Genomic DNA, 13,077 nt, shown 5'->3' on the forward strand with positions numbered 1-13,077 from the left:
GGGATCAGGATCCAAGAGAAGACTACCGTGCCATCAGATGGGGCAAGCTCTGCGGACGGAGGAATTCTGCTGGCATCCCCTGCATATAGGGGTATTTTTGCAAAAGAACTCTGCATCGGGCCAGCCTTGCTAATCCAGGGTTCTGCCGAATGATACCCGATACGGGAAGATCTAGGCATGGCAAGGACAAGAAGGACGACGAGGAAGAAGAAAAGAACAAGTCCAAACAAAATGGCAACATCACACGGTGATCCCGCTAAGGGCCGTATCATCCCGCATCCTGTCAGATATCAGATGTGAGCAAAATCAGAACCAGCTGCGGGACGAGACGACGCGCCCTTGTGCCCATACCACCAATCACCTCCCGCCTAGTGTCATGCATCCTGCCCACCGACCGATTTGGTAGACACCTCGACACTGTCCATGGCGCTTCGTGATATCATCTTACGCCCGCCTCACTTTGCCAGCCAGCCAGCCAATTCCCCAAACGCCCCCCAAGAGCCAAAACCAACAGTCCACGGTCATATGATCGGTGTCAAGGCGACAGGGTGAGACAGTCGACGACATACCATCACAAGCCCAGGACCAAAGGAAAGAATTGCTGGAGGACTTAGCCCCGTGGGGGGTAGGGCAGGAAGGGTAGTAGCGTCGTTGGCGATATGCCATCACTGCGCCTTCTTGGGACTCTGTTGCGAGAGCGAAAAAGTCTCACACCCGGGACTCGGGGGGAGTTGAAAGGAACACGTTAGCCACCCCCTGGGCAGAGTTTCTTTCCATCACCCGAACCTGTTCCTCCTTTTCCATTATCAACCCTCGGGCCTGCATGCCAATGTCGCAGTTTCCGTCTGCCTGGTAAATTAAACCCTTCAAGCACCCGTCAAACCCCATCACGCAGCACATCTTGCCTGTCACAGAACAGTCAAATCGAAGGAAAAAGCATCTTGGATACTACCCCTCCTCAACAACGATGATCCCACCGGATGGGATGGAACATTACATTGTTTCCAATCACAGCTGACCACCGCCCAATGCCTCTCTATTCACCGAGTTGTCAAAGGTAAGGCGAGAACCAAAGAAGAGCCAAAGAAAAGAAAAAACAAAGTTCACTTCTTATTCCCGGAGTCTTTGATCCGGGTTACACTCGACTTGGTTCACCATACTGACTGAACTATTCGAAGCTCAGACTCTCTGTCCTGCAGTGAATCAACTACATTCGGGCCTCCTACGAAGAGCTTTCTTATTTGAGAAGAGTTGTGGAATGCTTGGGACGAGGGGGGGAGAACCAACCAATCTGTATCTCCATCCTTGCCTCGCCCCTGACCACTTCACCCCGTCTGCACGCCCCCAAAAGACGAAGAAGACAAAACCTAGAGAAAGTCCCAACTCGAGATATCCCAAAATCCGCCAGCTTACACGCAACCTTACTCACCTCTTTTTCCTCCCCCCCACGGTCATCATGACTGCGGAAAGCATGTCTCCTATTAGGGAGGACTACATCCGTCAGCTCACCCCTTACACCGCCTTCCTCGCCGCCCTCCACGCCGCCGGCTGCCCTGCCGCAGCCTTCGACCTCGTCCATTTCTCCGACCTCATCCACATCGGCCGCCTCCCGGGCAAAACCGGCGCCCGGACCGTGACCCACCCGTCCTTCGCCGCCCCCTTCGTCTTCAAGGGCGTCAACTTTGACGTCGCCCGGCACGACTTCCGCGAGCACGTCGAGAAGACCCTCCTCCACGAGATCCGCACCCTCTGCACGCTGCCGCCACACCCAAACATCATGCCGCGCCCGCAGATCCTCGTCATCGTCCCCGACGGGGACGCAGACCGCATCTGCGGCTTCCTGCAGCCCGTCATGGCGCGCGCCAGCGTCGACGAGCAGGTCCTCCGCGCCAACAAGGCCAACACCCGCCTCCCGCTCGGGCTGCGCGCCAAGTGGTGCTACCAGATGGCCCTCGCGATCCAGCACACGCACCAGGTCGCGGGGACCTACCACATGGACCTGAAGCCGGGCAACATGCTCGTCGACGGCGACGACAACGTGCGGCTGATCGACTGGGAGCAGAGCGGTGTGTCCATGTTCACGCACCCGCCCGAGGTGGCCATCGACCAGGAAGCCGAGGAGTCCGCCGTCCTCAAGAACACCACCAAGAACAAGCCGCGCATCATCTACACGCCGCACGAGGGCGCCCCGCGCAAGAACCAGAAGTGGGGGTTCCCGGACTGGAACGTGTTCCCCGAGTGGAAGCGGACGTGCCCGCGCGCGGCGGAGCTCGCGGAGGTGTTCAGCCTGGGGCGGACGATGTGGATGCTGCTGGAGCAGGTGGAGCAGTCGCCGGACGCGGCGGTGTGGACGGAGGCGTCCAAGGACGTGCCGGCGGCTTGGAAGGCGATGGTGATGCGCTGCATCGAGCGGGACCCGAACGACCGGCCGGAGCTAGACGAGGTTGTGGCGTTTTGGGAGAAGCAGGTTTTTCATGATTTGGACTAGCAGGGCGTCAACGGAGCGAGCGGGTATTCACTCGTTTTGGGGAGAGGACTGATTTCCTCCCCGTTGTATTATTATGGTTATGATGTTTTGTTTGGATACATATGACAAGCGTTTGATGTTTTTGAAACTAGAATGATTGATACCTTAATTGCTGGTGTCCCGGATTTCCCCACACTGTGCTTGAATATTCTAGCTAGAAAGAAAGTGCAAGTCACCATGAGTATCACGGATTAGGGTTTCCTCGGCTGCAAAAGCTGTGTAAGACAACGCCTAAAGAGTTTGAAAATATCACTGGTCAACAGTAGGAGCAATACAATACGTGGACGTCGCTCCCACCGATGCGTCATCTCATGGACAAGGGTTCTGGCGATAACACATGTTATTCCCCAACAGTGCTTATTCAAACCATTCTGTTGGAAACGTTGAAGGTAACAAGGACTTGACGGGGTCTCATGTAAAGTCTCACGAACTAATCCGAATTGCTCGTCTTCATGGTACTTGTGTCTGGCATTAAGCGAGGAGGCAGGAGTCGCCCTTCATAACCTTCGCGATCTTGCTTTTCCACGCCAGTTGCATGATACAAAGGTCTAGATCCACAAACAGTATCCATTCCATCCAGGTGATCGAAGAGAACCTCGCGCATTGTAATCCCACATCGACAAAAAGCCGTCGTCGCCAACACCCATTCGGCTGAGAGATACCCGTGTGATCCTCCCCTGAAGCGGGTTCATGATGCACATCCGCATTATCCGCAAACGACACACCCCTCGTGGACCCGACTAAGCCCCTTTCGCTATTCAGAATGCGCGCCGTGGGTATGATGGGGTGTGCGCCTTGGTACGCCGCGACTCTCTCTCCATGTTCTCGACGCGATCGTAATGTTGGTCCACATATGTCGGAATCAAGCTTCTCGCTAGGCCCCGTTGATGCTGCTTGCGCTGTCGGCCGAGAGCCCAGATTGTCTCCTTAAATGTTCGCCCAACTCTGACTGGGCGTCTCTGACCTATCAAGTATTGCGAATCCCGTCGAGGGAACATGGCGAAGTTACATGCGCTGGTCCAAATATGCCGTTCTTGGGCGTATTCTGGTAAGGACCCTTGTTATGCCCCGATCCCGACGATCGCTGGGCTCAACTCGCAGCGGCCTAACCAGCGCACAGGAGAGACTATCTAGATAAGGTACCGACAGTTAAAAGCTGCATCTATTGACATTGAACCCCACAAGAATCTGTTTCTACCCGATCTCTCGTACTTTTCGGGTATCCCAGATACGGAAACCAATTCGAAATCCCAGAATTAGGTCCAGCTTCTCTATGCCCCGGCGGTTGAACATTTCTCATAAGTTTCGTCGTCGTGGAAATAGGGCTTACACACGAACGTTTCTAATCGTTCATGAAGAGGAGAAAGTAAAACGAAAGTTGAACATTAAATTGGTACTCAAGGACGACTATCGGTGGTGGCTTTAGGCCGAGACAACGCCCAAGTTAGTGGTTCCTCCCTAGCTTCTCCGTGTGTTCAGACACAATCGTTTTTTCTATAAGGCTCAGTGTAACTTCGAGTCTTTAATTCACGGCAAAGTCGGTTGTGGGATGCAAGGGTATTGCATAAGATGGTCTTTGCAACCAATCACAGGTTTTCGCAATTGCGGTCCGTAAACCCTGAGGATGCCGAATCAGGCTGGCATATCACTCACAAACTGCCAGCCAGCCTCATGCCTTTTCCTGAAATCACAAAGAACACAGGCTGCTGTTTGTTTCGCATTCTATAACACGGCATTCTCCAGCACAGATATAGCCTCGCCTACAACAGGTGTTTGGGGTAAAAGTCCGGACATCGCCATGGACGCCACTGGCGACCATTCACGAGATCCGCTCTGCGCTCTCTGCCAGAGATTCACGGACGATCTCATAGCCTCAGACTTTGGCCGCCGTTATGAGCTTCCCAGGGATGGTATGTGGACAGAGAAAATGATCTCGGGGAAAACTCATGGCTTTTCCGAATATGGTCCTGGCTTCATTCACCACAAGACTGCCAGTGATCTCGAAAACAGCGCTCAAGGCTGTGCTATGTGCCGCGCCATCTGGGACGGCCATCGCTCGGAACATCGACCGCAGGTCACTCATCTCGCTCTTTTCGCTGGATATTATTCAGTGAAAACGGAACCAAAACGCTCGATCTTCGCGACGTCGTTGGACGATCGGAGACCAGGTATTCAGGGTTGCTTTTTCGACATAAGCACAATACGTCCTTACGAGGGAGAAATTTCCTCCTTTTGCCTTTCAGATCGAGAAAGCAGGACAACGCCTGATTTCGCGCGAGCCATACCGGACAGTTCCATGTCAGTGGACTCATTCGAGACTGCACGATTTTGGATGAAGGATTGTATCGAGAACCACTCGACTTGCTCGACACCAGCACGCGAACTGCCAACACGAGTTATTGATGTCGGGACCATCCCGGGAGCTCCAGCATCACTGCGCATCACAAACAGTCTTACTGGGCACTATGCAGCTCTGAGCCACTGTTGGGGCGGGAACATCCCCTGCAAGATGACAATGGGCAATCTCGAAGCATATCAAGTTGCTCTCCCGATGCACGCCCTACCGCAAAACTTCCTTGATGCTATAACGCTTACAAGAGAGCTTGGCCTGCGGTATTTGTGGATCGACGCCATGTGCATTATACAAGACTCGGCAGCTGATTGGGCCACAGAAGCAGCAAGAATGGCAACTGTCTACAGCAATGCAAGAGTTACAATCTCAGCGTTGGACTCCCCAGGCAGCACCCATGGCTTCCTCGTCCCGAGGTCCCACAAAAGGGTCAGGTTGGGTCAAGGATTTATTTTCTCCGAACATCCATTGGACTACCTCCAAGCAGTCGAAGGAGGCCTGCTGAACAGCCGCGGGTGGTGCATGCAAGAGTGGGCATTGTCAAAGTTCACACTGTACATTGGACGCGAACAGATGTATTGGGAGTGTCCGACCATCACGGCTCGAGAGGACGGGATTCCTCATGACGCATACTACTACGCCACACCCATGAGCTTTGAGGTAGCGCGTAAAAACTTATCCCTCGGAACTACGACGAGCTTGCAACATTGGTATACAATTGTGGAAGAGTTTAGCAAAAGAAGTCTGACTTTTGGCGAAGACAAGCTGCCAGCGCTGGCAGGTGTTGCTAGTCGTTTCGGATCAACCAAAATTGGCGGTTCGTATGTTGCTGGGCTTTGGGCAGAGGAAATCTTCCAAGGCATTTTGTGGCGAGCGCGTACGTCTGGTGCGTATGGTAAGGAATTTCCTCCGCACCTGCGGTTACCAGCGAAGCCGCGGGCTCCAAGTTGGAGTTGGGCTAGCATTGATGGGGAAATACTGTTCCCTATGAGGGTAGGAAAGGTACCCTGGCAGCCGCATGCCTCCATCCAAAGCCTGCGGATCGATATGAATGTTGCAATGAACGACTTCGCGGCCCCAAAGGTTGAAGGCGCTTTGAAGCTGGGTGGACTCATCGCTAAGATGCGATATGCTCCTGGTAATAGGTCCAAGCGTAGTGATGCAGTTCACGAAGGCAGTCTAGCCTTTGAAGGAGAGACGCGTTACGGAGGAAGTATTACCATGGACCGTGACCGCGAAGTGGCACGGGATTGCTGGGCACTCGTCGTGGGGCAACGGCATACTGATATTCTCACTCTCGAGGAAGTGGGCCACAATAAGTTTAAGCGAATAGGATGTGGTTCGAGGGACTTAAAGTTACATGGCGATGACAGCTTCTTTTTGACGGATATTTCATTGATTTGAATATATGGGTGTACTGGGAGGGACTACTTCGGAGGTGCGGGAGATGCAGTCAAGTCGTTCCGAATATACTGTCAATCTGAGCAAACGTCATACTAGTCCTTGGGAGCCGGAGCAGCTTCCGAATCGTTGGCTAGAAGTGCTTCAAGCTCTGCTCCTCGTTTCCGCCTTTCCTCAAGGGAGATTTCTTGCTCAGGCGATGTTGACCAGCCAAGACCTAGTTCGGGATACTGGAGCGGGATTTCACCGTCGCGGGGCAGACTATCTAGGTAAATAGGCCACGGATTCCCCATCCAGGCATTGCTGGACTCATGATCCCGGCGTTGTTTTGATGTCAAAGGGTGAACAAGGACACTGAGTACTGTGTTAGAGCTAGACTTGGGCATTGTGATGATTGGCACTTTTCTCTGGTTATCTACGCACCTTAAGTTGCCTCGATTTGATGCCAAATAGTAGAAGACATCTGAAAATGATGAGTCGGGAACCCAGACTAAGTACGACTGATTAGCCTGAACACAGATGCGCTGATGTAATTTCAGGTCTACAAACTTTCGTACGATCCGGCGGGGTGAGGTCCGATAGGATACTCATTCACTCGGAACAGCGGGACAGCGACGAACGCGCCTGTGCATCAACGTCAGTGGCTGTACATCAGCATTGTGGTAGACCAGTGTTACCATCGCGGCGAAGCCTCAGCACAGCATCACGAAGCGCAAGCGCCCGCGCAGTCTCCGTGGGCGACTGCAGCAGAAAATAGATATGAAAGTGCCACTCCCGAGTCCGACTCTCGACGACCGTCTTCAAATCGTCCTGTGGCGCGGGCAGCGTGGATTGAGTGACCATGGTCATTCTGAGAGAGTAAACAAAACACAAACGTTCAAACTTTGTTGTTGTTGCTTTTCCCCGGCTTCTTTACGGAGGTGGAGGCGCGTTCGGAATGAAGTTAAGATTCCGGTGTGGCTGAGACTCCTCTCGGAAGTTGAACATGCGGAGTAAACAGCTGTTGGAGCACGCCATTAACGTGGCTTTTGCGTGCGGCGGCCGCGGGATGAGAGACGGACTCGGCTACGACCGGTTAGAGCGGAGCCGATGGAATCCGAGTCATGATTACTTTCGATTGTTGCACTGGAAAAAAACAGTCTTACCACTTTTTTCTGCTGCCCGGTTGTGGCCAAAATTGCGGGGTTTGTTCGTGACGCTGGTAGGTAGCACTGGTGAGAATGTTACCTATACTAGTTGTGATGCTCGAGGAATGGTGCACAACTGATCACGTGTGATCGACTGCAGAATGTTGGTGTCATATTACGAGGCAGCCGGGAATAAGAACAGAAAGACCCAAGGACATGGAATGCCATCAGAAGTTCGGACAATCATCTACTATTTGGTCTCAGCAAGGGCACTCTTGAGAATTCTGTCAATGGAAGGGATACAGAGCTCGTTGTATTTCTTTCCAGTCCGAGTTCGGACTCGTATCCAGCATCAACATCAAATTGGTATCAACACGTAAGCTGCAGGTTGAGATGTGTACGATTGCCAGGCGGGAGTCCCCGAGACATCAAATCCGAGACACAAAGTCGCATCTTGTGCGATAAGGATGCCCAATGCAGATGATCGACTCCCCCTGTCACGCCTGCCTTATCAGCTTCTCACACTAGCAGTACCCCGAAGCGGCAGACCATTCCAGAAGAAATTCCATGCCAAGTTGTCAGCATCAAAATACAACAGCAGGCAGAAACATCGCAATGACTCTGCATATTTACCACGCTGTGTCCAAAGGCTGTGCCAGGCGCCACTGAGCTATCAGGGTAAGACTTTAGAAATGACACTGGCCGATCACCGAGTATCTGGTCTCACGTTTCACAAACTTTCTGCGCATACACGGCAATATTTTGCATGTGATTGAGAGACATCAACTCGAACTCAATTCTTGTTGCGCGTTGGAAGGAATTCTGCTTGCGGGGATCGGTGTCGAAAGGTCTCACGACAACGATACAAACAAGAAACTGCATGTGAAGAAGGAGCATATGCCAACGGCTCGTCGATGATATAAGCTGAGATTCTGCCACGAAGCTTAGTTGTGTTTGGACAGGCTCTCAATCTCACCTGGTTCAGTCTTTAGTTGTTTTCTCAGTGATCCGAGATCACGACAACATCACCATGGCCTCCCCCGCAGCACTGACGGACAGCGTCGAGGTCTACGAGACCGTGGAGACGAACATCACCGAGACCATCGAGGTCACCTCCGTCAACAAGGCTGGTAGAACGCAAGTTGAGAAGGTCGTGGTCGAGCTGCCGGCATACCACACAGCCCCGCCATGGCAGCTTCTGTGGGATGACCTGAAGCTCTTCGTCCTGAAGGCCTACAAGCTTCCCGTCGTCGTGTTCCCGTTGGCCTACCCCCACCGCGGCCACACCAGATCCCCGCCTCTGGACCAGGCCTGGGTCCCCCACATGATCCGATTTGGCGCCATCAACCGTGCCGTCACCTACTTCCAGGAGAGGTTCCAACAAATCATCGACCCTCATTACCCCTCTGGTGAGATGGACGAGCTCTACCCCTCCGTCGGAAACCTCATCTGCCTGGCTGCTCACACCGTCCTGATCGCCACTCAACTTGCCTTCCTTTTGTCCCTCCCTTTCATCGCGACCTTCCCGTTCACCGCGGTCCTGCCTTACGCCATCGCCTTCGTCGCCATCAACTACCTCGCCTGCATTCCTCTTAACTCCGGTGTCAAGGGAGGTGTTCTCGAGTCCCACCAGATCCCCGAATCTGAGAACTGGGTTAAGCACGAGAACGAGAAGTGGATTTTCCTCAACGGTGTCTCCGTTGGGTAAGTAGACTAGTTTCCGTCGATGTAATTGCTTCGATCCTGCTGACACAATAAAAGCTCCCACTGGCTGCAGGGCAACCTGAACAGATTGTCCAGAACCTTCCACCGTCCCATCACTGGTGTCCACAACAAGACGTGAGTAACTTCAATTATATTAATCATGAACGTACGGCCTAATACATCGGTGACAGGGCTGGCGTCGTTTTCGACACGATCCAGTGTCTCGTGGAGAGATGCTTCTACTTCGGCACAACCGACACTAGAGAGTGCTACGCTCTTATCGCTGGAGCTGTTGCCGACCCCGCCAAGGACAGGGTCGTTCTCATTCTTCACTCTCAGGGCGGCCTTGAGGGCAGCATCATTCTTGACTGGCTCCTCTCCCACTGCGCCCGCAAGGATCTCAAGAAGCTTGAGATCTACACCTTCGGAAACGCTGCCAACCACTTCAACAACCCCAAGATCGACGAGGGCGAGTACGTCGTCGGACACATTGAGCACTACGCCAACGATGGTGACTTTGTCGCCGAGTGGGGTGTCACTCACTTCAAGTCTCTGATTTCCGAGCAGACCAAGGAGGCCAAGAACCACTCCAAGAAGAGCCACCGCCACAAGCGCCAGTCGCATGAGTCTGCCATTGCCAACATTCTTGGTGTCACCCCCAGACAGAACAACTTCAACGGACTTCTCTTCAAGAACAAGGGCAAGTGGGGCCACCTGCTTAACCAGCACTACCTCGACAGAATCCTCCCCCTTAACAACACCTTGACTGGTGTCGTTGAGGGCAAGGAGGGCAGGGGCCACAAGTACTTCCTTGATGCCACCATGGTTCAGGGCAGAGGCCTCCGCAAGGGCGATAAGAACAAGGTGGCTAATGACAGCAGACTCTGGCAATACATCAACGGCAGAGAGCCTGGCATGGTCAACGGAAACTAAAGAAGGCTTTCGTGAAGAGAAGGAGGACCAGTAGAGAGGGTGCTTCGGATTTCCTCTACCATGTCGAGTACAGCTCGCGAGGTACGGATTAGTGTTTCAACACATCCCCCCTTGACTACTCATGTCTTCAACAACACAACTCTCATTTAAACCTATTGCATTAATCTCAAAATACAAATTTGGCTTACGCCCCCAACTGATTATGATACATGAAATTTCAGCGGCCACCTCAGTGAGTCACTACGAAATCTTGAATGAGAAATAATTACAATTGAAACATCATGTCCTACGTGTACCTAACACGCTGGGGTGCCTTTTTTACAAACGAACTAGACAAACGTTGTCCCGTATCCTGACTGCTCACCAGTGAGAACATCAACCTCAAGTGGAGCTTCATAAGCGGCGCCAGACGCGCTGAATGCGCCGTCCAGAGCCTCGAATGGGATGTTCCTCCAAGTATCCTGAATCTTACGTGCGCTCCTCAAGAACTCTGTACGGACACTAGAGTAGTTGGCAGCCACTAGCTCGCGGTCCTTCTTGACAAACTTTCCGTCAACAAGAACATGCTGGATGTCACCAACGCTGGCGTGGAGAATCACTGCAGCGACAGGGTCGATCCATCCGAGCAGCGCAGGGCTCTCGCCATCCCAAACGACAACATCGGCCTTGGCTCCCTTGGCGATGACGCCTAGGTCGGGACGGCGCAGGGCGAGGCCGCCGTTGCGGGTGGCCATGAGGAAGGCCTGGTTAGCGGTCATGGGAGTGGAGGTGGGGACCTTCCAGTGGGCCAGGACCTGCTGGTAGAGTAAGCGGCGGGTGCTCTGTAACCAGAGACGAGCCTGGGTGAGGATGTCGGTGGAGAAAGTGAAGTGGGTGTCGACGCCGATGGCGGCTTGGTCCTGAATCAGGTGGCTGTTGGGGTGGGTGTGGCCGTAGTGCATCTCGGATTCTGGGGTGATGGAGATGTACTGGTTTGTGGAGCGGAGGAGAGAGGCGCCGCGGTAGGTCAGGAATGAGGCGTGAGAGAAGACGACGGGGATGCTGGTGTTGAGGGCACCGACTGCATGCAGGTCCTCAGGGCTGTTGGTGACTAGGGGAGCTATCAGTGACTTGGACTTAATTGAAGAGGAGGTTCAACGAATGACTTACTGCCCCAAGGCCCTTGAAGACTGTGAGTTGTAATGACCGAGACGTTGAACTCCCTAAGTGAATGTTAGCAAATGCCTCGAGGTTTTAGTCTTATGTTGAGAAATTTTACTTGGCAAGGTCGACGACAGCATTGACCTGGTCAAGGACTGGGTCGGGACCGAAGAAGTCGCAGGCAACACCAAGGCTTGTGGCAGAGCCATCAAACTCGGCCTTAGTTGCGATGTCTCTGAAGTTCGCCAGCTGCTCAGACACGGTGTAGTTGGTGACGTTATGGAAGGCATAAGACCAGAAGACCCTTGCACCGCTGTCGATGCTGCCCTTCAATCCAGCTTCTGCAGTGGCGTTGGACCATGTGTGATGAGCGTGGTCGAGGGTGGTAGTGACACCAGCATTGAGAGCCTCATAAAGCCCTGTCAACTGGCCGATGTAGACATCGTCGGGACTGAGAAGGCCAGCAGCGGCATATTCTCCGTAGCGGGTGAAGTATTCAGCGAGAGACGTGTTCGAACCGATGGTCTTGAAGGCAGTCTGCCAGCCGTGGCGATGAGTGTCGACGAAGCCGGGAGTTATGATCTTGTTGGTCACGTCCACAACCTGTGTCTCATTACCACTGGCGGGCTGACTAGAAGCCTCCTCGGCGGTGTAGATAGCCGTGATACGGTCGTCGGTGATGAGAAGAGAGCCGTTGCGGACAACGTTGAGCGAGTTGGTCTGGTCATCGAAGCCGACGATAGTGCCACCCTGTAGGAGGACCGACGAAGCGCTGGCCAGACCGACAGAGGCCGCTAGAGACGTTACCAAGTTGAGGGTATGCATGTTGAGTGAAGCCTGTTGCCGGTTTTCCTTCAAAAATGCCTTCTCTCGCTGCAGTCGGACGATGGAATGTGACTGAGCATCAGCGGGGCCGTTGACTTGTTTAAATACTTTCTCGGAGTAGCGCCATCCCCACACCATTGTTTGCTGATGCTAGTATTATCAAGATTCAGAATCTGAATTGGTACTTTGGGCAGCCGTAGAGCGATGTGGATATCCGAGCGTGCCAATCCGGCGCCTTCCGGGATGCCTGAACTAGCGAACGCTCAGCATTGGGTGAGATTCCTTGAGAAAAGCCAATCACTCCCAAGCTCCATCATGTGCCCGGCGTTTTTTGCCATCAGGTGGGGATCTAGAGAGCTGCCATCGGATAGCATTGTTGTGGAAAGGCGGAAGATGCGGTCATGGAATCCCCGGGAGGACACCACCATGGCCCAGAAAGACGTTTAGGTGGGTACCTGACATCGTGACCGCCGATGCTCTAATGCTTCTTGGTAGCTCGGACGCAGGCTTTAGCTTGTAGCTCCACAAATGGAGATTTTAAATGCGACGAACGCACTTTATTCCTGGTTGCTTACAGGTTCCTCTAATCATTCGTATTTATCATTAGCGGCCAAAGCATAACTTGACCTCTAGGCACCCATTCGGATTTAGGATGACGCGCCGTCTTACTGCTCGAGAGAGTAAGCTTGTTGGATTCGACAGTCAGTTTTTTCATAATCCGACCAATCAAACAAAAGACCCTATTCCTGAAGCAGAGATCCGTATTACTTCTCCTCGGATGTAAGGCGGTTTGGTTTCTGTCACCACGCTCCTGGTTCGTCTTGTGATGTTTTCCGGCAGGCTCGGATCATGTTTACTCTTCCTTCTTGGCAGCTTGCAATTGTGGTTCGAAACATTCGAACGCCCCCACACTCGTCAGCGCTGACTGAAAGTGGTTCCTCGGTTGGTGGCTGGCCAAAATGCATCGTCATCATCCGGCGGGAGAAGCGTGGTATTGGCGTGGAGGCGGGTGGAATCAGGTCGGTAAAGACCCACTACGGCAGTTCGCCGGACCCGCCCTAGAGTACCGG

At 53.2% G+C, this 13,077-nt stretch overlaps 5 protein-coding genes across 5 annotated transcripts; 3 read left to right on the top strand and 2 right to left on the bottom strand.

Annotated features, from left to right (window-relative positions):
• Window positions 1-1,456: 1,456 nt before the first annotated feature.
• Window positions 1,457-2,488, top strand: GCG54_00000587 (uncharacterized protein; the record flags this gene model as incomplete). The annotated part of the gene is made up of 1 exon (XM_045400723.1): window positions 1,457-2,488. One exon carries the CDS (start codon window positions 1,457-1,459, stop codon window positions 2,486-2,488), a length of 1,032 nt encoding a protein of 343 aa, XP_045263396.1.
• Window positions 2,489-4,325: 1,837 nt separating this feature from the next.
• GCG54_00000588 (uncharacterized protein) lies at window positions 4,326-6,281 on the top strand (the record flags this gene model as incomplete). The annotated part of the gene is made up of 1 exon (XM_045400724.1): window positions 4,326-6,281. The coding sequence occupies one exon, from the start codon at window positions 4,326-4,328 to the stop codon at window positions 6,279-6,281; it is 1,956 nt and encodes a 651-aa protein (XP_045263397.1).
• Window positions 6,282-6,373: 92 nt separating this feature from the next.
• On the bottom strand, window positions 6,374-7,127 carry GCG54_00000589 (DOPA 4 5-dioxygenase; the record flags this gene model as incomplete). Its single annotated transcript, XM_045400725.1, has 4 exons — window positions 6,374-6,632; window positions 6,702-6,768; window positions 6,828-6,902; window positions 6,956-7,127. 4 exons carry the CDS (start codon window positions 7,125-7,127, stop codon window positions 6,374-6,376), a joined length of 573 nt encoding a protein of 190 aa, XP_045263398.1.
• A 1,308-nt stretch (window positions 7,128-8,435) lies between these two features.
• GCG54_00000590 (uncharacterized protein) lies at window positions 8,436-10,042 on the top strand (the record flags this gene model as incomplete). Its single annotated transcript, XM_045400726.1, has 3 exons — window positions 8,436-9,109; window positions 9,167-9,244; window positions 9,301-10,042. 3 exons carry the CDS (start codon window positions 8,436-8,438, stop codon window positions 10,040-10,042), a joined length of 1,494 nt encoding a protein of 497 aa, XP_045263399.1.
• A 329-nt stretch (window positions 10,043-10,371) lies between these two features.
• GCG54_00000591 (5-methylthioadenosine/S-adenosylhomocysteine deaminase) lies at window positions 10,372-12,145 on the bottom strand (the record flags this gene model as incomplete). The annotated part of the gene is made up of 3 exons (XM_045400727.1): window positions 10,372-11,132; window positions 11,192-11,244; window positions 11,301-12,145. 3 exons carry the CDS (start codon window positions 12,143-12,145, stop codon window positions 10,372-10,374), a joined length of 1,659 nt encoding a protein of 552 aa, XP_045263400.1.
• Window positions 12,146-13,077: the final 932 nt, after the last annotated feature.

The sequence above is a fragment of the Colletotrichum gloeosporioides genome (genome assembly GCF_011800055.1).
Source record: "Colletotrichum gloeosporioides strain Lc1 chromosome Unknown consensus_50, whole genome shotgun sequence".
Lineage (NCBI taxonomy): Eukaryota > Fungi > Ascomycota > Sordariomycetes > Glomerellales > Glomerellaceae > Colletotrichum > Colletotrichum gloeosporioides.